At 40.9% G+C, this 22,996-nt stretch overlaps 2 protein-coding genes across 16 annotated transcripts in view; both read left to right on the forward strand.

Annotated features, from left to right (window-relative positions):
• LOC132905207 (ras GTPase-activating protein raskol) overlaps positions 1-22,996 on the forward strand; it is a 256,732-nt gene that overhangs the window by 151,355 nt on the left and 82,381 nt on the right. Inside the window, exons 1-2 of one of the 15 annotated variants that reach the window (XM_060956274.1) lie at positions 10,461-10,630; positions 15,582-15,641. The exons of 13 other annotated variants lie outside the window; for them this stretch is intronic. In XM_060956274.1, coding sequence (XP_060812257.1) covers positions 10,585-10,630; positions 15,582-15,641 — 106 coding nt within the window. In that variant the 5' untranslated portion in view covers positions 10,461-10,584. Of the gene's footprint in view, positions 1-7,125; positions 7,469-10,460; positions 10,631-15,581; positions 15,642-22,996 lie in introns of those variants that run through there. One more of the 15 variants, XM_060956276.1, reaches the window with a different exon arrangement.
• LOC132905228 (uncharacterized protein C1orf131 homolog) overlaps positions 1-22,996 on the forward strand; it is a 144,980-nt gene that overhangs the window by 23,476 nt on the left and 98,508 nt on the right. The gene's annotated exons all lie outside the window — the stretch shown is intronic.

The following is a 22,996-nucleotide window of genomic DNA, read 5'->3' on the forward strand; positions in this document are numbered from 1 at the left end:
TTACATTATATTATTATATTATATTATATTATATTATTAGATTAAATAGGTACGTTATTATAAGTACGTTATATCGGAATATTAGGATTTTTGCTACATCGGATACACGAAAGGAATAATCTGTGCTTTTATAGTTTATCATCGGTTTAAACAGAAGGAAATTGTACCGAAAAATCTTTTGCTTCGATAAAAACTCGGTGTTCGGAATTTTGAGTGGCCGTCCGTTTATGGCACGGACAGGCCTGTTCCCTTCTTTAAGAAACTCCGAATTACATGTCCTCTTCGAGCTGCAAACCTAATGACTGCGTGGTCAGGTAAAAATCCCCGGGAAAGGATCAGCCGGAAGGGCTGGACAGACGAAACCCAACGGCTGGTAGAGAGAATCGGCAACGTACGAGAACAGTTCATCATCGGACATCGTACACCTCCGGCTAAAATACTTTACTCCCAACGAGAAACGTTACTTTTATACAACAAATGCGAATACAGTGCTAGATTGCTCTAACACTCGATCTATTAAACCTTCTCCACCTTGAGCGTTAAATCATTCGAGGTACGCGATATCGACCGATCGGTTTGGCCTGACCGGTTGCTCTTTGGTAGAGAACTCGCAACACTCGGAGTAACCTGCGTTAGATGCAGATGGTTTAAATATGTTTTTCGAACAATATTTGACGAGTATGAAATTATTAAATATTCGAAGAAACACGCATAAAGGGCAAAAAATAAAAAATTGAAATTTCAAATATAGGGCAAGTTAAAAATTACGATCATCTATTTTCTCAATGATCGTTTAGCTTCTATAGGAAAAAAATTCATCAAAAATTCGGTCATTCACAAAAGGTTCGGCGAGTGATTCGAGCAAGACGGCGAATATTTTGAAGCTTTTCGCGCAAAGACTGGTTTCACTCGTAAATCTATCGAATATTCGACCACGTTTTCAGAGAGCATAAATCGCGGATCGTAATTCCAGCCAGCAAGGGCGAAAAGCTCTGCGTACCCCGCGATAAGTTCACGTCAGTCTCGATAAATCAACTTTACGAGCTTACGCGCAAATCGGGACGTGCTTTCACCGGAAGTGTCGTCGGTGTAATAGAAAAAATGATTACGCGTTCCGTTTTCGCGGCAGGGGATAAAGAAAGCCAGGAGACCGCTCCAGTAACGCGAGTTAACGATTCCTCGAGAACGAGAATAGCGACTAGTTTGATTCTATTTAGTCGGACAGGGAAAGAATGGAAATCGAAGTAGTTGTCTGGAGTCTTTCTTCCTCGTCGGTGTTTTATCCTTAATGTCTGTCTCGCGAAACGAGTAGCACGGTGTTTCGCGTAATTGCGAAAGCGACGGTGATTCTTGTCCGTTGCGCACGGTATCTACTTACATATGTAAGTAGGTGGTCTGATTTTGTACGCGGAACCAAGGTGCGTATAATAACAAGAGGAAATTGCGAGAAATGGAAGAAGAAGGAGTACTTTGTCTAAACTATATGCACCTCGTACGTTTCAAAAGTTTGGTTGTTATTTAACTGAAATATTTAAAGAATCGATCCTTTTCGTAAAAATGTAATAGATAATCGTTATTTTTGGCTTCGAGCTAAAAATAAAATTGCTAAAAATAAAAGAAACGTAAGAGATATATACTTGAATTATTCGTAAGAGTGTAGCGACATGAGAAGTCGCTTCTTCTGTTTCCGTCTTCGATCATCCAACGATGCCGACGATTTCTCAGCTTTGGTTCATCGTTAAAAGCTACTTGAGCCAGCGTCTCGGATCCTCCTCTATTTTAAGCACCGCTATATCTTTTACGAAACGTCGACGCGAATAGTCGTCCGTGGCCAGGCCAACCTTTAATCCTCGACAGAATCTCAAATCCGGCCTTTGAACTCGAAATTCACCAGACCGCGTGTGACTCTCCCTCGACGGAAGACTTAAGCCGAAATTAAACTATTCCATTTGTGAATTTCTCGAGAAGGACCATCTTTGCCGTAACTGTGAATAATTTCTCTCCGACTACCAACTCTATATTTCGCATCCACGTGCCATCAAATAGTTGAGAATTCTTCATCCAATCGAACACAGATACGATATATTTTTGTAATACGGTTTATGCAAAATGTTTCTCCGTTTATTAGTCGATTACTTAATGTATAATTAAGTTAAAAGACAAGGCACTCCACTTTCTTTGTACGCACATGCTATCAGAAATAATTATCTTATTTTCAAATTTTATAAACGTTGTACAGATAAGAATTTTCATTTCGTAATAAAATTTACAAAAAAATTTGCAAAGTGGATCTTGACGTATTATAAAATGCTGTCCGGATAATCGAGTTGATATGTTAATTGCCAATTACTCGTATGAAATTCTTCTTTGTTTTGTCGGGCTCATTAACGTTTCACCATATTGGAGGAAGATATTCGAGAAATGGAAAAACAGCAAAATAATGGTCACGGGAAGAAGTTTGAAATTAAGAACAGTGTTATGTTATTTATACGTCGTCATTAATATTCATTAGGGCCTCTTTAATGGTAAAATGACAAAATTGCGGCTGAAAATTTACGACATCTCGTGCGAAGGCTAATAGAGAAGCGCCTACTGTAAACGATAAAATTGAGGGTCGTGGACACGCGCAAGGATAAAATCGACTAGCTCGTTATTCACAGTCGTTCGACGAGAAACACCAGTTTTCGCGATCGTGAAATCATGTTTCCGCTCGCGATTCCATGGACTTTGCGACGGATAAAATTTGCAAGGTCAATGTTGTTTTTCAAATACCTTTAATGACAGCACAAATTCCGTAATCCTTTTCGATGTTCCGATGAATATTCATCGAACGGATATCCAGATTTTTCTGCTTATTTCTGCTTTTCTATAAGAAATTTCTACTCTTTTCTTCTAAATATTTCTTTTAAGATATTTTCTTATAAAGGAATGATTAAACGATATTGACGATATCGTTGCAAATACGGCACGGTTTATCGCTACGAAATAATATCGTTAAGATCTTTTACGGTTTTTTCGCGTTACAAAGAGCCGACATGGTCCTTACGCTGTCTTCCATCGACATCTCTCCTGCCACTATTTTAAAGCTCCAAAGAAGTAACCAGCAACGGGGAGGAAATTAACTACAGCAACAGACGCCGTAAAAGAGGAGCTCGTAATGTTCGCAATTCGCTCTCATCGATCCGCTTCGAATTGCCTGAAACTAACGAATGTCACGCCATGCCGCGTTAATTAGTTCCACGAAATTGATCTCGATCGTTTGTTCCTTCTGTCCTGAAGATTCGTCCATCGACGATCCGTCGATCATGGGTAAAGACGCAATTTCAAATTCTACTATGTACTTTCCGTCAGTTATCCTTCGCGATGGACATTGATCTCTATTTTCAAGCGACACGACGCGAATGCAACGAAACCTGCAAGTTCACGTAGCGTCATTAATATCCGATACCGATCCGATATCGTAAATCTTGGTCGAACGCCGGCTCAATGTAATTGCCCTGTTGCGATGAGCGGCCTTAACGATCCGCGCTCTTGTTTCCCCGCCGAATGATTAACGAACCAGTTTTCGAACGTCGAGGAAACGGCGAAAAGCTCGCTTGGTAAATATAATAACAGTTCCTGAGGCGCGTAAGATTTACGAGGGGTTAATGGCGTGTGTATTGTAACGAACGTATCTTCCAATGGGACGTAGATGGCGTATTATTGCTTGACTCGTGATCGAATCTCGTACAATGCGCTGGATAAGGTGAAATAGCGGATAAGTAAGAAAAATACCAGGTAACTACGAATCTGTGTCTAAAAGTGCGTTAGGATAAGCGGCCAGAGCCACAAAGTTACGAACGATACGTAATTGGAGATGGAACGTTTATACCGGGTTCGCGATCGATAGTGAGTTAATACACGAGTACTTGTATGCGTATCGTGCGTGTGAAATTTGTAAGAATATGTTATTTCAGTCGCGTTTCTTCCCACAAACGTATCCAGCGGATCTCTGCGATCCGAGATCTAATTAATATTTCATTTACCGTAAATTACTCGGATCGTTAATTAGTTAGAAGAAGAAATTAACGAGCACCGATGCTAGCGAGCAGCATTCGTATTTCTTGCACCTTTCTGTTGCGCCATGCTGCGCGGTCGCTTCATGGAAATGGAAATTGAAGTTTACGAGCAACAGGTGGTTCGTTGGGATATCATTTCTGTAACGTGTTCTCCGAGTCATTCTCGATCGAGATCTCCCGTGCTTTACATTCAGACTCGTTGAGTCGAGATCTGAATTTGTCCTCAAAAAATTTGAAAATTTCGTGCGTGTCGGTGACGCGATCGTCGTACGAGAAAAAGGAAGAAGAGACCGAACAGATAACTGTGTTTTCATTAAAGAAAAATTTGGAAATTTTGGCTCGTTTCTGGCATTTCCAATTGGTCTGTGTACTTGGAAAGCTACGCCAAACTTTGCTTCCGCTCGAAAGAAAGATCGTTAAAGTTTTAACGAGGTTTAAGAGCGAGAGAACTCTGTTTCTACTTGTGTTTCTACGAAATTATCAGAAATAAATTTATCGTTTGGCTCTGAGAAAGATATAGCCTTATGTAAACGACGTGCATACGTATAGAAATGTCGAAAAACCGTCGCGAGTATTTTTCTGTATTTAAACGTTGTAAAGCAGAGACAGTGAAAACAAATAGAGTTATTTCCATCGATAACAATTAGTTGGAATCCGGTTCCTTAAACGTAAGTTCAAATATTTTAAATCTAATAACAGAGCTGAAAATTGTAAAGGAATCCCTGAAATATTAGTCGAAGGAGCGTATTTAAAATAAGATTGTTATTCTAAGAACGACGAATCGAATAACCATCCGCATCGCGGCGACAACGATGCCTCGAGAGCTGAAATCGAAACTTATCTCTCTGCCTTTCGGTCTTTAATTACGAGCTAGCCTGGCGGCCTATTTAAAAAGTGCACCACGCCCACGCACACCTACGAGCTGCAGCGCGTGCATAAGCAAAGAGCCCACACGCTGGCAAGCAAAGCATAAATTATACGTTTAGCAAATCGCAATCGTGTGCGCGCACGCGCACGCTTGTTGGATTAATCCTTGCAAAATACAATAATTGCGAGAGCACGATGCCACGTAAAAGCGGTTCCCTTCTTGCACAAGTGAGTCGTCATTGGCTTCTTCGCGGTGCCTTTTCGTGCTTTAAAATTATCATTCTTGTAATGGAATTTGAAAACGTCGTGGCTAATACTCTCGATCGTTAAGCATTGAAGTTAAAAGACGAACGTGCACTCTGCGATGTTGACATTGTATTTTATCAAACGCGTATACGTTTATTTTGTCTTCAGAGGCGTGAAAAATGACGCGACAAGACGTTGAATTTAAGAATGAAAACTCCCTTTTCAACAAATTCCTCGAGTTATGTGTCAACGCGTAGTTTCTTGACTCACGGAAGCAAGTTGTATAGAAGCGTGTTTTTCTCTAAGTTAGAGAACATTTTCAACAGAGATAGAGGCTTTACTGGATCGAGAACAATCTCGAAGATCGTCTTTATGCTTGTAAATAAAATATCATAGGATAGTTGTAAAATATACTTGCATTTCGTACAGCGAACGAAACGTGTAAACTATATTTGCCGAAAGGAAAAGAAATACTGCAGTGGATAACAAAAGTTGTAACATCACACTTTACTCGTCCCTTCCTTCGTTCATCACGATCGTGCGAATCGCCTTGCAGCTTCGTTGTGCAATCCGTTTCTGCAAGATATCCCGCAAATCCTAACCAACTAGTCTCTGAAGATTTATCTCCCGTTGGTCTCCTCCGAGATTCTCCTTCGGTGGCTAGCACGTCCCATATATGTATGCCTACAAAGGAAAAATCTCACGAAGGGTTGCGCTTTTCATTCGCCGTACACGACCATCGTGTAAATCGTACAAAGCCACGGTAATAATCTTTAATGAAAATGTAGAGGCGTTTTTCAACGTTGATTAATGTTGGACGAAATCACGGGGAAGAGTGTACACGTTGGAACAAACGATGAACAATAAACGATAAAGAGCTGGAGCGAGGATGAGAGGTTTTACGTAACGGTGAGTGATGGATCGTTTATTAACGGTTTGGTCTAATTCGACCAACGCGTTACGCAATTGTTGCCATATTTGTTTTTGTTCGATCGGTTGAACACGACGAGCTCGAACTTTTCACCGATGTCTTAGAAACTTAACTTGATCCAATCGGTCGCGATGCATTGAAAATAAATTTCCAACTTGATGATTTTCGATAGGTTTCTGACATATCGAGATATTTTTCATTTTTGCGACTTTGGGTATTCGTAAAGCGAATTTCGATCGAGTATGTCGAAGGATATTTATTAAATGTAAAATTGTTGATTCGTAGATACAAAAGATTTTCATATTCGACGGGAAAGAACGTTCGATAGTAATCTATTGGAAGGTAAATTACTTAAGTTTGTCTTATCGACGATTCCAGCTTTTATCGTTTAGCGTGTATTACATATTATTCTTTAATGCGACCCACTTATCGTCTTTTTTTTTAACTTATTACGTTGAAGAAATATTTTTAGTGGATATTTATATATATCTTTGTCGTATTGGAAAAACTCGAAGGTATAAAAAGACGAAGCGTCGTTATTATTAAACGCAACCTTCGGAAAAAATCTGCAAAGGCAGGTGTGTGTATTACGTAAAAAAACAACGTCCACTCTATAATAGTAGTTATATCGCGACACAAAGCAGACAGCGCACACTCGGATTCATATGATCGTAATTTGTAATTACATATATTTGATAATGAATTTGAACATTCGAATACCGCGAACATTTAATTTTTAAGAATATTGTACTATTTAATTTCAGTAGGAAATTGTTCAATGTTCACGTTCAAATGTTCGTGTTGAAAGAAGAATGAAAAAGTCGCACTCACGTTCGGCATTAAATTCTACGTTAGGAACAAAGAGAGGCGAGAAACAAGCGGAATAAAAATGGAAAGAACTTCCAGTCTCGTACAAGTAAAGTTCAGTTTTCCCGGATCTCGGGTTTCGTGTCGCTATTTTGGAGAACGTTCCTCGAGCGTGCGTCGATCAACGTCGCTCGACGAATTTGATTTTCTTTGCAGGTGTGAACTAGAGCGAGGAAGGAGAAGAGAGGAGATTGGCCGCGACCTACCGCCACGCCCACGCACCTGTGCCAAGGCAGGATCGCGCGTAGTTACCCGTTAATTAGTCGTTAATTAACCCGGTACTCGTTGGCGCGAGCATCGTCGCGGGCAACTCGCAAAAAACATGCCGCGGCACTCGGTTTACCTCGGACCTACTTGACGGAAGCGGCCGGAGAACTCGAAAAATTGGCCGTGAAGATGCACAACGTTTCGACGGAGGGCGCGTCGCCCGGTGGTCGAAGATTGTCGCGCAGTTTTCACTCCTGCCTTCGTGGAGCTGACCACGACGACCTCGAATCAGGTAGATTCCCAATTACAGGCCTGAACGAAAGGGTAGAAGCGAGGCTACAACTATGTAAAATAAAAAAATAATGTAAATTGTAAGAGGCAAAGAGAATAGAACAGAGATATCGCAAAAATTCGAAAAATTCAAAAATGAGTAGGATGATCAAATTACACAGGAATGAGAAGTTTTCGAACGATCTATCGAGTAGAAACCAAGAGAATAAACTGTAATCGACCTAATATGTTTGTTCAAATAATGTTTGTGGATTTTCTTCGTGATTGAAATTGCAACTATTTGCCTTTGAGTATTTCCTCCTAATTAGCTACCGCCTAATTAAATATCACCTTCTAATATCATTTCTTAGTAGCGCAATTAAATTTCTTTTTTTCTTTTTTCCTCCACTGCGATTAACGTCATAAATCATTGCCAACGGTTTATTGTTGATTTTTGTCACGATGCTTGTCACGACGCTTGTCACGACGACAGAGATTGAACGATTTCGCTACATCGTACGTAGGATAAGGACACGCAAGATCTACACAGGACGTAGGTGACTCGCGTATGCAATGTTACGGGCCTACGCTCGTTAAAACTGCACTTCTACTTTCCCATAAAAGAAAACCTCTCGTGGGAAAAAGGAGAACAAGTCGCGATTGATACGGTTGGCACAGATGCGTTTCCAGATGGAAATTCCTCGTCGAACGACAACGATCTATAAACGTTTCGCGTTACTCGAATATTCGGTCTTGCAGGGAAAAGAATTTGACGGATACCTGCTACCTACGTAGGAGACGATTGCTTAACGAATGTTAACAGCTATGTGCATACGTGTTCTTCGGAGAAATTTCAGGACCTGAAACCGTATACTTTTTAACGTTTTTAAAGTTTTTAATTTTTTTGAAATTTTTGTAACGCAATATAACTGCAATACAGTTAACATGCCTGTGTAAAAGCGTGACTCGTAAGCTCAAGCGTAAATGTATTTTAACGATATAAATTTCTGATCAGATTCGTCGGATCAGATCGTTACATTTAACGAATTTACGGTCGAAAACGAATCGGGTCTATGTCGCTACAACGAAACTCTTTCTAACCTTGCAGTATAAGAAAGAAATTTCTCAACGTGTTGCTCGTGTATCCGGCGGAATAAAACTCGTTGGCCGGCAGTTTCATTCGGAAGGAATAAAAAGACACCGATATTTATGCCCTGCAAATAATTCACGCGAATATACGATACGGTAACCAGAACGTCTGACGCCCACAAATTCTCGAGCGAGAAACGCGCTTCAAAAGTATCTACGTAACTCCCAAAATACATACTCGGTGTGTTTGCCGCTTCGACCATCTCACCGTGTCGCGAGAAATGCCATAAAAGCATCTGAAAATGTAGCATGAATCGCGATGGCCGTTAATTAATACAACGTGGTGAAATCGAAAAGGAGACAATCTTGGATGTAGAAGATTCGAAGAACACGGTATTGGAATACTTGGCGCGTAATAAGATAATTTGCGACGATTTTACGACGATGCCATAGAGAAGTAAATTTTATAGAAACCAGGCAGTTAGCACGGCTAAATCTAGCCAAACATGCTCCTTTCAAATTCGTCGAACGAGCGTGCCCTGTTTCTTAAAAATACGACGATACGTAAGAATCGGAGTGATCCAGTCTGCGAATACGTGCGTATGTTCTTCGGATGCAGCCAAGTAAGGTGTATTTACAAGATCTCCGGTGTGGCTCCCGAGCGTAACCGAAGGAGGCAGCGTTAATATTTACTTTCATACGCGGCCTCCGCTTGCGTCAGTTCATTGCCGACTGTATCATGTTCACTGTCCAACTGAGAGGCTGCTCGTGAATCGATACCGTGTGTCTAGATGTGTCGTTGATTATCTTTTCACCGAAGAAGAACGATAATCGTCATTGAGAAGACATCCGTTATTTCCTCCCACACTTACGACTTCGTCTCTCGACATGAATGGATCCGTATGCGTAATGCGTATGCAAAGGAGACTTTGGTTGATTCCACTCGTCGAGTACTCTTACAGCCTTTGTACTCTCTAAATAAGGTCCATGGAATCGACACAGCGGATCTTCTGTATTCTTAATACGAGTAGATACGGTTGAATACACGTACGGTTGAATTCGAGAGAATTCTCGCGAGATACGTACATACGTAGTTGACATTTGTGACGAAACAGTGAAAGAACTATACTTGTTACGTTTAATAAATTTCAAATCGAACTCGTTTTTCGGACAGAGTCCTGCAAAAAACGATATTAAATATCGCTAATGTTGGTGACGATATGTTGTAAAACATCGTGAAACATCGAAGCCATGATCATGACGCTAATGAAACAGAAACGATCGTGAAGATTTATGGAGTTTCGAGTTGCGATCGTCGAGAATTTTCTTGATCCGTGGCGGATTTATCGATGGTTAATTGGTCGTTGAATCGATTCGTCGTGTCGACGAGTGTCGCGAAATTGCCTAGGCTGTACGAACCGATCGCTCTGTGCTCGAGGGATTCCTGTTCGCGTGTCGCACGATCTTTGGTAAGATCGACGAGTTTAGCGTCGATCGCTACGAATCAATTGTACGCTTTCGCGGAGTATGGAGTTAAACGGTTTATCGAACCGTGAATAAAGTGACCATTTCGTTCTCTCGTGGTTTGCGACGTTCGGATAAAAGTTAGGCTCGCGATTACAACTTGCAAGTTATTGGATGGGAAAATCGTGCGTCGTGGAATCGTACACTTCGGAGGATATCGAAATTTCAAAATCGTTGACGTTGAAATTTCCAAGCACGAAGTCATTTCTTGCCGCTTGTAAACAGAAGAGGAGGAAAAATATCTCGAATAAAGATAAGAATTGTAGGCGATTGCTCAAGCGCATTAATAAAACAGGTTAGAAGAATGTCGTCCGAAGCGCAACGAGATACAACGATTTCATCGTCTTGGTGCAAGATGTAACAAAGGACGAGAAGTAAGCGGAAAGCGACGCGACCGTGTCTGGAATAGCGGATTTGAGGCTTCTTCGATCCGCTAGATTTATTCGTGGATGATCTAATAATTGCTCAAGGTCGAGTCTGCTTGCACAGTTGCTGGCTAACTGGTAACCAGAGTGCGTCAGCAATATGAGAATCCGATACGTGCCACAGGATATTGGAAATTGTTACAAGCGTACGTTCTTTCCTATCTTCTTTTTTTCTATGCTCCTATCTAGTCCACGCTTTTTCCCTAGATAATATAGCTTGATGGAGGAAATTACAGGTGGATCGCACGATAAAATATCTATACGCGCTGTAGAAACAATTTTGTGATACGAAATTTATATACGGAAAGTAGTGGAGAGACAGGTGATTTCTTATACCTACTTTCCTTATGAAAGTAAGCAAAATGTTGGTTCGAGTTTCTTAACCTACGTTCTTACATTTCTCAGCAAGATTTATCCGTTGTTCTCGATTTATTAATCGTCCCATCAACTTGACCGTATCCTGTGCTCGTTGCTGCTTCGATCTTTAATCGCAATCGCGATTCTTGGATATCTTTTTCCTTGCTGAGTAACTTAATTATCGCTTAATGGATTCGTACGATTCGTTGCTAATTATGGATGTCAGATGCAGGGCGCAATTTAAATTAAACGTGTTCCGACGTAGTGTAAAACGTTCTACCGAGTTTAGAGCAATTTCAAGCGCAAATTCCGATACTTATCGAGAGTTTTATCGAGCTGTGTCGCTGTAAATGTTTCCACGATATTGTTTACGGGCCTGTGAACGCGAATCGCGAATAGTCGAAATCACATTGTCGCGCGAATTAATGGAAAAGCGGTGGAGCAAGGATTTAAATTTCTCATTGGCTGTTGCTCGTTGACAGGAAAGTAGGAGCCAGCTATTGTTAAATATAAACCTAACTGCCGAACACGGTAGGAAAGCAGATCGAGTAACTTTTCGCCTGAAAGACGTAATATCGCGTAATGGCTCGTAAATAAAATTATTATCAGTTGGCTGAAAATTTTACCGATTTATCGCTCGAAAGAGAAATACCTTCTCGTTCTTTCATATTTTTATTCCGCGACGTTTCGTCTGTCGCGACGTTTCGTCTGTCGCAACGTTTCGTCTGTCGCGGCGTTTAGTAAATACGAATTTCATTTGTGCTCTGCGTTTCTAACCAATATCGTTTTCCCATTTCTTTCAACTTGGCATAAACGACAAAATATTTATTTATTTATACTACTGTCTGTACAAAAAGTCACGCCATCAATTTCTCAGAGAAATTTGACTTTATTTGGAAAAAAAAGACCGCGGCGTTTCCACTCCTGAAATATCTTTTAGCGCTACGAAGAAAAGAGGCTGGAGGGAGGAAGACGAGGAAAGAATGGTAAACATGGCAGGTGGAAGCGCGTCTGAAGTCTGAAGCATCGAAAGAGGCACTTGCGGCACAAAGTACGGATATTACGGCGATAGAATCTCTCTCACAGAGCAATTTCATCGATTCATTGACTGGCCAGGTCCTTTTGGTTCTTCTTTCGAGCGCGCTTCTCGTCTTTTAATTATACAATCGCTTTACTAGCTGACCGTGAGTAGGTAGGACCGTATTTTACCTGCTCCGCTGCTGAGAAGCGAGATAAGAGATAGAAAAGGTAAGGGAGAGGAGAAAGGAAAAGAGAGTCAGGAAGAGATAAGAGGAAACGAGGTAAACCGTTGGATAGAAAGCCCTAGAAATTCGTTTCCATTCTCGAGGGGAATTAAGACAGGACAAACGTCGACATCGAATTATCCTCGATGCTCGGACTTTTTATCAGCTGTCCTCTGTTTCACGCAATAATAACGCTAATTGAATCGATCCTATTCCACTCCCTCTATACCTACCGTTGCCCGTTTCTACGTTTCTCCGTTTCTTCGTTTCTGCCTGCATATTTCTACCCGGAAATTCAGAAGCATCTGTTTCTAGTACGAATCCTAGTATGTACACCATTGAAACTAAGATTACTGGTTGTGGTAGTGGGTGCCTATCGGTTCGAGCAACGGTTAGAGGAACGGAATTTTCACATTAGATACTTTTTTCGTTATTATATTCCCCTCGTTAGGTTGTCGCACATTGTTTAACGTTACAATGGAATTTATTCGTTACGTCGTTGTATCTCCTTAACGTTAACTACCAGTTACTGGAATACTTGGTGTTTAGTAAAACGTAATTGTTTAACATTGTTCAACCTCGATTTTTAATACTAAGCAGTGCGCATAAACGATATTTTATCAAAGAAACTTTAATTAGTGGCAAGACTGCTGCACCGATTTCATCTCGGTGGCCATAACGTGACCGTAATAATTCGATGCAACGATGTTACGTTAATTATTAATTCTGATAATTAATTATTAAATTGAAATGATATTAAATATTATACGCGTGGTATTACTCGCTTTATATCGAAAGAGATACAGAAATGGGAGTGTACACGAATTTTCGCCAACGTGTATAAATTCCTCGATACAGTTCCTTGACATTTCGACGCGAATCTCTGGCTTTCACGAGCAATTCGAAACACGTGCTTCGCTTCCCGTTGTAGTAGATATCCTATGCAAGGCACGTCCGTACAATCGTTCGATAATAACACGATTGCTCCGGTCAGATCGGAGCGAAAAGACGATCGAACGAACGCGGCTTAAAATTCCATAATAGACCGCGCGAATAATTTCTTTGCCATTCGCTTCCGCTGAAACGAATTTCACTGAATCAGACACCTTCTTCGACGTGTCGTGAAATATCAAGTACGAATCATTTTACGATCGGATTCGATCGCCTCGAATTTTACGAGCGTTTTTTCTTACGTGGAAAGCGCTTTCAACGCGAGTCGTCGTTTTTAGTCGAAGAAGTTGACATCGTTAAAACTTGTGATACGTCGGACTTACGATAAGAAATGGAAAAAAGATAATATAGAATATCGTACGAAGAAAACAGTCTTGTTGTTCTATATACTTTTCATTTTTTTGTTTGTTCGATAGCTAAAGACAGCACCGTAATTGACTAAAAGAGAGCGAAAATTCTAATTGGTTAGAGCTAAGAGGTTGATTAAATTGTTACCGGTCGAGACGAGGTTTCAATTAAAAATCGTCCCTGCGGGCCGACTGACAAAAGTCTTCCTGAAAGTTCGGGAAAGCGGTTTTCACATGTAGGATTTCTTTTATCACGCAAAGGAAATTAATTGGACGTGTGATCGATCATAACTAATAATCGGAAGTCTCCAAAGGATGGAGCGTAATTGATGAGCCGCGATCGTAAATCGACGCTTCGCTTGAATTTATAGATCCTTGTTATCGTTAGTCCTTAGGGAAGAGACATAAAAATATTAATTCGTTATCCCGATAGGACATATAGCATATAACGAGCAACATTTCGATAATTCCCTTAATTAGGAACGAACTTGGTGCAAAGTTTGCCACGAAAATATAGTTTCCCTCGTAAACCGAGATGCATACGTACACGTACGTTGCAAAGCTTTCGATTCAAGAGAGCGTTACTCGTCGCTCGTCTGCTTATTAAAGGGAATTTCTAATCGAATCGCCAAGTCTCGATCGAATTTCCCATTCCGCGAATTCACTGTGAAACGTTCTAGCGTTCTCGACGATAATTTCTCTGTTCGATTATCAAATTGCGCGGTGATCGCGAGTAAAATAAAAGCAGGTAGTTTTAGGTGAATCGCAGATAATTGCGAGAAAATGTTGTTTAGATTCGTTTTATTAAATTAGATCTGTAACTGATTTAGGTATGGCGCTGCTTTCCGCCGATTCCATCTCTTCTTTGTTCTCTTTTCGCTATTCTTCTGTCTATCACAGTATTTCCGCGAATATAACGTTGGAACGATATTATCAAAATCAAAGAAATCGAATAAAGCGCGTTAGAGTCTAATATCGAGTATAATATCGAGACGAAAAATATTTTTTCAGCTTGACATTGTGATGCGACTGCATTTAACAAAACCGTATTATTTTTTCATTGCGATCATCGATCCGATTTCAAACGATACTTTCTGAAAAGCAAAGTATTACATCCGAACAATTAAGCGTTTTCCAAAGCATTTGTACGACGTTGCCATACTGGATTTTACACTTTCTCAGACCTCGGCGAATCTTGGGTATTATAACCGTAGTTGTATCGCAACTGCGATATCTCTGTCACGAATACTATCGCGATAGAACGGGGTTGAAACGAAAATTAAATCTCGCGTAGCAGTACCTATGCATGGTTTGCTGCGAGCTGGTCAGAGAGAAAGTACATACGTAACCGAGAGCGGATAAATCGATATCGAAGAAAGATGGAAATATAATTTTTCGATTTTACAGCTACTTTTAACGTTACCTGAAATAGCGAACAAAGGATATTCCTTTTCTTTTTGCATTTCGTCGCTCTTAACCCCGTGACTCGCCGTTTGCAAAATCTTCTTTGCTTAGTAGTTGATTTTAAGTTAACTTCCGTCCCTTGATATTATCAAAACAACTTCAATTTACAAATATAAATGTAATATAAGCGTAATGGCGATAGGTTATTTTCTTATATTCAATTAGATCGCAACGTTAAAGAAACGAATAAACAGCGTATCTCTGCAGCAAGTTTAGAGAGTGAGACATTGAATAGCAATGGAAAAGAGAAATTGAGTTTGCGAGTTTTATATCGTATGGACAAATATCCGAGAAACTTTGATACTCTGAAAATCCTTGCTATTAAAACGGATCGACTGCACGTGCGAAGTTTCTCATGTTGCGTTGGTTGGCGCACCGGGAAGAGATTACCAGAACGGATCTCACGCGGTGCACTTAATCAGGTCGCAATTAATCCGGTTGCTTCCCCGTTGAGTACAGTTAGACAAAAATGTGGACGCGACGAGTGTCGTGGCGTTCGCGAGGAACGCTGGTGGCGAGATTCGCCGCCGTTGCAGCGTCGCGAAACGCTGCAAGAATTGGAGCGTGCAGCGTGAATCTGTTCGGGTTGTGTCCATTAAGACGGTGCGTCGCACCGTGAAAAAGCCACGCGAGGAACGGTCCCGTGTAACCGAACCCATCGTATTCCGCTTCCTCCGAGTCATCGTTGGTCGATGAACGTCGTTAACGCATACGTATCTTTTTTTCTTTTTCAGGTGAGTCTAAAGGAAAGTCCATACCAAAGAGTAGTCGACATGATTCTCGGAAAAGACGAGGTGAGTCGTAAGCGAGTCCAAGCTGAACGATAAATTTCAATTCTATTAAATCGAGTTCAACAAACTCACGACCTACAGTGAGTTTATCAAACGTTAGACTTTCAGAGCGGTCGTTAAAACGGTTGAACGCGTTTAATCCGGTAAAAATATAAATATACGTTGCGTGCGATACAAAATAATATAAATTTAAAGGAGTCGCGTTGGATCGGTGCAGCGCGATCCTTCTTAGCTATATAAGGAGAACGATCGATAATTACATTTTTCTTGTTGGCTAATACGAGCTAATAAGTCTCAATGATCCTTCAGCGTCGAGAACAGCGTGGAGAACAGCGTCGAGACGCTCGACTAAAAGTGACAAGTATCTATAAATATAACTGTTTCGACTGTGGCATTGTCGATGTAACGCGCGTTGGACGTTAGACGGTCGCGTCGTTGTTTCGTAAGATCGAAACCGTTATCGCTACGTTGTCAGCGACGTTTCATCGTCGCTGCGCTTATTTGGAGTCTCGAAAAGCGCCGGAAAACCTACGCCAAGGGGATAGAAACTCGACGATCGAGTCAAAGAACAATAAGGCTTGTCGAGCAAGGTGACGGTAATTTAACGCGTACAATAGGGCATACAAACTAACTGGAAAGAAATTGCGCTTTGTGTACGATCGATAGCGTTGCGAAGCGCCAGGCGGATCGTAGTCGCGAAATTAATCGCTTATCTTCGAACACGGTGGAAGAAATATCTTTTTATCGGGAAAAGAATTTTCTTCTTTTAACCGCGTTTAATTACATAGCCGACAACCGCGACTTTGAACAAACCTTCGAAGATATTTTCTTGTACAAACCTTACGCAAAACGCGCGTCGCGAAACAATAGCCCGATGTACAATTCGTGCCGACGATCATCTTATTAATAGGTATTGTTAGGTGAGCGTTGCCTTGGCAGAAAGAAATTAACCGCAAGGTTACGAACGCTGGAATGCCGTAGGCGCGAACCGAACAACAGGATTAACTAATTACACGAACAATTAAGCTAATTGGATCGAAAGGCTGACACGAACGTCTCCGCCCCGAATGTCTTCGTCTCTTGTTTCTTGTTTAACGAATTCCAATGCTCGTTCCTTTCGTCTTCCCGACACCTTTTTATCGTATCGAATAGAGCGTCTAAAAATTCGTTGCTGTCAATGACTTTTACGTATCGTTCGGTCGGTATTCGTGAAAACATCTCTCGAATAATACGTCTGGTATTCGAAATAATTATTTACACCAACGAGTATCGAATTTATTTATTATATAAAACTATTTGTACCAGAAACGCTATTCTAATTCTACTCTACTCTTCGGCTGTCATCGTATACCTGAATATCATCTACCTGAAAATTGAGTTTTAAAGAGCAAAGTGACAGTCGAAACTCGATTTTTTACTTTCGCGTCGTTTCCAGGTAGCACGCCGTAAAAGTTTAATTATTCGCGGCGAGATTTCAAATAAGATTTCTTTTTCTCCTGGCTAATGCTTTTTTTTCATTCTGGCTGGCTAGAATTCTCGCGTCGACGAGATTATAAACGTTGTACCAACGTTGTTTGCCAACGATCCTCCGTTGATGGGAACGAAGAGCAATGCGAATGAAAGTTTTACGGGAAGGTCGAAAATTGGCATTATCCCTTTAGTCTCTTTAGTTTAATTAGGAAAAAATAGGTATCCCCGAGAGTGAAAAGTACGTATACAGAGGACGATTCGGTTCTAGTTAACTAGAGTTAGACGACGTCAAACTGTCTGCAAGCGAGTGGTCGAACGAAAGAGCTGAACGAGTAAAGTCGTAGAAAATGACAGCTTGTTGTTTCGATTAAAACGAGAGAGTGTGATTTATCGGTGAAGCGCGCGATATTTGCGCGGTTTTACTTATCTCCGTACTAAAAATTGTAGGAATTAACGTATGTCGAATGACTGAACGAAATCATACGTAGAATACAAAATTAAACGTCAACGAAGTATTTTATACGATTTATTTTAACGATTCAAAGATCGATCGATCGATTTTTTTTTCTTTTGTCGCGTCTCGTAAAAAAGTAGTAGCTTTTTACAAATTGTAGCGATTCGAGTAACGATAGCCAGTATTATGTACAGGATTTTACTGTATTATAAGGGACAACGAAATCATTAGCGTTAACGCGAGTAACAAATGCTCCAGATCAACGACATGAAATTATACGATTGAAATTTATCGTAGTTTAATAAAAGTACAAAGTTGAAACGAAATTGAACAACTTACGTACATACGTATATAGAAAACTACAAGTTCAACTACAGTTGCAGTTGCAAGAGTACAGAAAATAACGTTACCGTTAGTTTTCGCTACGGTCGGTACATCGAAGCGTATTTTTCCGCTATTACCGACGTTCGGTCAATTAGTATGGCTTCTTTACGCACGACGCCCTTTGATCGACTCTCTTGCTTGGTATCTTTTTTCAAACAGCGCTACTCGGAAATAACAATCTCGATTACCAGAACTCACCACGAGGGGCTGATCGCGCTCGGATCCCGTTATATATATACGTCGATAAATAAATTCTACTTGTCGATAAAATATGGACAAGGAATTGAATAGATCGCGTAAAAGATTTTTAAACACGCTTGTACGTATTGTACGGCACGCAAAGTCCCATTCGATCGAAACTTTGCTTCGATGTTACGCCTCTAAACTACTGTGAAAAGAGTAAGAGATTCTAATATAAATTACGCAGAACTTATTACGTATTTAAACATATATATAAACGACGTTTCGTACGAATATTTTGGTTAGACGCACATATCTCGTACGTAGTCGTATACGTCGTAGAAATATCGTTAAAATACTTTGAATATATAATCATTGATCCGATTCGTATATATTTCGATAAAAATGGAAGAAAGATAGACGATAAATTTATTCGATCGATTTCGGTATAGAATCGAAGATCGAAGCCAGAGTATTAACGCTACGGACACGATTCGTACGTAACTTGGACGCTTATGTATGTATGTGCCGAGAAGCGCATGAACAACCATTAATGGTCACACACCCCCTACAAGGTGGAGTGGAAGATCATGGTCGATCGTATAAGGCGTTCCATTCGTCGGATCGTTGACCGTGCAAGGTGATACCGTATTGTTCACCTACGGTCTTCTCTTCTTGCGCGAGCAAATCAATTTCCACTCGAACGCTGCTTAACCTCTTTTACTCCTGTCCGTAAAACGTCGCCTCTTCTACTTTCCACGTTCTACGGCCACACCGTGCTTTCTAGCGCGTCAAACGTATCGCGTGACTTTCGTGGAAAGTCATTTTCCAGCACGTAGATGGCGATTTCGTTGCTAATTAAAAACGTGCCTTTAGCTATGATCCCAGACGAGCTCGTCGCAACTTTTATCGTAATTTACGTCTTGGTTCGTTAACTTTGTATCGAGTTGACGTAGTACGGTAAAAGTTATCTCTAGTCTCGATAAGCTTGTAAACTAACTTGTTTTATAAATTGCTAAAAAAAAAAAAAAAGATTAAATTCGGAATACGATACAAAGATCTCTTTCTTCTCTCGTCGTTGGCGTTGATGTATTTTATTCGAATTCGCTTTATTTCATATTAAGAAATAAGGGGGAGTTTAAAGAACGAAAATAATACAGCTTTCGAGTAATCTTAATATCATTTTAATTTCGCTTCGCGTACGTTTTACATAGTACGTGCTCGCTGTACTTTTAAATATGGAAAGCGATCTCTCCGAATATGCGAGTCGCTTCGTTACGACTGTATTGTACTCGTATCTTTATACGGCTGAATTTCATTTTCACTTTGTTCGATTAAACGTAGTCTCATCACGCGTTGAGCGTATATTTGCACATTATCTTTTACGATAATAATCTGTATTATTTTGCAAATGAATTCTTTAGAAATGCTACTTTCACCGTCAAAAGTTACGTGCTTGCGTACCAACCGCGTTAATTCGTAACTTTACCAGATTCCAATCCGGTAATCGGCGTTGATAATTCGTATCGCGTTATCATACTCCATGAAAACTATATAAAAGTCGTAGGTACACGTATAAAAATTGAAACGAGAAGGAAATTAAGACAAACTAGGAATAAACCAAAGATAACGAAGAGAGAGTTAAATTTATCAAGGTGTAATTTAATCAATCGAAAATAATTGCACCGCTATATCGATTTAATTTCCTATCACAATAAATAAACGATTGGAAGGAAAATGGAGGGAAAACGATCGTTGCAGGAACCGTTGCTGCGCCGACGATTCGGCCGAGCAATCGTAAATCATAGAAGACCAGAGTCTTCTTCTAGACGGATCTGATTCAGATATTAACTCGATATGGAAGGTCTTTGGACGGTACGAAAGTGGCAAGGGGATGCGAGAATCGCGTTTTCAAGTTCCGTTCGTGCAAACCAGACAGAAAATTTTAATTTCTGTCTGGAGGCTACTCCGTCCGGTACCCGTTGCCACGTCGCTTTCACACCACTCGTGTCTCTCTCCCTTTCAAATTTCACTCCTTTCCCACGTCTGTTCGCCACGCGTTAGCCAACCGTTCTTCGAATTTCAGTAAACGCGCTTTCTTCGAAGCTATTAGACCTTTTCGTCGCAGTTTTTCTCGTTATGGTGGTTGTTGCTAAAATCGGAATAACAATTGGTCGTTTTTACGCGATTGCCCGTAATTCTGTTCTATTCGAAGCTTCGAAAGTCGTTGGACCTACGATTCTAATTTACGTAAGCTGTGGAATACTTTCACGATTTCGCGACTCACTGAAAAATGTCGTAAAATTCCTGGTCGTTCGTTCTTACCTGTTAATTCGTTCTGACGTTGCAACTCGAGCAGCTCCGGTCGCATCGTAACTCGCCACTGTAGTCGTGCGTCTCTGTGGTCGTCGTTGTTTAGTCACGTATACGTTCTCCGCGTTGCATCGTTTCGCCGGACTCTGCGCTTCTTTTCTTTCTCGTTCTTCCTCCGGCCGGATAGCCGATCCCGTGCCTCGTTTCCATCCATCCGCCGCTACATGCTACGTAGCGTTAAATTTCGACTGCCTCGTGTTCCACCGCAAAAAGCGATCGGTAACGGTTACACGTGTCTTAAATTACATAAACAGTTACGTTAGCGAAATTGTTGCACGCACGAGACGTAAGTGCGACGACGTTTGTACGCCGCGCTCTGATAAAAACGCCTCCGTATAACGAGCGAAAGATATCTCTTTTTAATATCCTCCGTTCAAACATCGTCTACCATCGAACCGATCCTCTTTTGCCTTTCACGCGCGTCTCCTACAACGTCTATCGATGGAATATTCTTTGTAATGCGAATGACCAAACGATCCGGTAAATATAGATCCGATTTAGTAATTTCACGAGTATATCGCGTTTTTCTTTCTTTTTTCTCTGTAATAATCGAAAGTGAACCGTCCGATTAAGATTATCGAATCTTATTAATTAATTCTGTAGTCTGTAGTCTACGAGCCTGGCTTGGTATCGGTAACGGAGTAAGAGTAAAACAACGAGCAGACATATCGATATCCAGCAAATAAAAGTGAATCCTTTTCTTCGTTACCTGTCCCCCGATTCCAACGTATTCCGATGCCGCCGCCCTTCGTCTTTCGTAGACTTTTCTATTACTTGGAATGCTTCCACGCTCTGCCGTCCTCTCGTATCCGCTATCCGTCTCTCGTCTCGTTCTCTCTCGAATTCCTCGAGCTTTCACCGAACTCTGTCGTGCTTCGTCTCTATTTCGTCGTTTTACTACTCCCTTGCTGTTCGCTCGCTTCGACGCGAAGAATCGTTCGTTTTAAATTCGTGTCCACCCTGTCGTTTGTACGGTCCAAGCACGAACGGTCGCGATACGATCTTGTTTTTCATTGGGAAAAGGGACAGGGAAATCCTTGGTATAGGTCCGAAATAGGTACTTTAAGAATAATACTCTTTGAAGATATTAGATTTTTCTTGCCGTACCACTTTTCGTTTATTCTCCGAAGATGGTTTGAAATTCCTTGGAACTATCCAATATCCTGGATAATTTTACCTTTGACGTTCAGCTGAATTTCGCACTTGGTTTTATACTTTCCCATCGATTGGGATCACTCGCCTCGAATCAGAAAAGACGTTGAAAATATTTCTCTCGGTCGTCGCTAACCCGATGGATCAGCGATTAGTCGATACACGTGTTTTGAAATCGATGTTTCTCGAGAGAGGAACAAGTCGAACGAAAAAGTATCGCTTGGAGTGGAACAAAGTGGTTGCCGTTCTTATTCAGATGCCGTCGTCCCGATGCAAATGCTAGATGCAAATGGCTATGGGAAGGGAAGGGGGACGGAAGTGGTTCGCTCACGGGTACGGATCACGCTCCGTTATTTCCTGGCAGACACGAGTCGATTCGGCGACCCTGTGCACGGTGCACGGTGCACGGTGCACGCGCCTTCCTTTTAATCCACGAAACCGAACCTCCGTGGTGAGCTGTTTTTAAACTGGCATGGCGACGCAACGCGTTCCTCGGCTCCGATGGCGGACCACGACGATTAGATATCGACGGATATACATGCATACGCTTCGAGTCGAGGGATGTGTCGCGCGTTCTTTCCACGATCGGACTTTATTTCGTCGTCGCAAAGATTCTTCCAACTTTAACGGAACATCTACCGATATTTTTGGAATAGTGGTATCTAAAAACGATAAATCGTCGCATCGACGAATCCAGTACATTTGCTCGTGAAAAGGAATGCGCTGCTATTAGGTTGATCGGCGATCTAAACGTATATGGTCTACCGACTCCGCGAGAACATAAAATGTACTGTTTCCAATGATTAACGCGCGATAAATTAACGAACGAATTAACGAACAGATAGTTTTTGTATCCAAAATAATGGCTTCGTAGCAGTGCCCTAATTAAGACTAAGCTACAGCGAACAGTTAATTTTCTTCAAGAGCAGCTTACAAAATCTTACCACTTCAGATAGCCAAGCATTTTCCCTCTTCGGTGTAATGTATCAAACTGGATAACAAACGTTATAAGATAACGAAAACGTAAAAATAGCCGTTCATGTATAAAACAAAGGCGCGTCTATGTAATTTACATTTAAAAAAAAATAAGTTGGGATAATTCTCAGTGCCGCGAGATAATCGTACGTATTAGCAAATAATCTACACGTCGTGTATTTTTAACGCGTTTCTTATATTTTGAAATCGGATGGAATTTTGCTGAGATAATATTTATACTGATATTATAGCCGTAATTTTGTTTATCGTTTTCTATTTATTAACGTCGAGTCTGTTGCTAATCAGACCGGAAAACGAAGAACGATATGTATACGTGGTCCTGGAGTATATTTGCGTGACGTGCCTCTTA

This window comes from Bombus pascuorum, chromosome 3 (assembly GCF_905332965.1).
Source record: "Bombus pascuorum chromosome 3, iyBomPasc1.1, whole genome shotgun sequence".
Lineage (NCBI taxonomy): Eukaryota > Metazoa > Arthropoda > Insecta > Hymenoptera > Apidae > Bombus > Bombus pascuorum.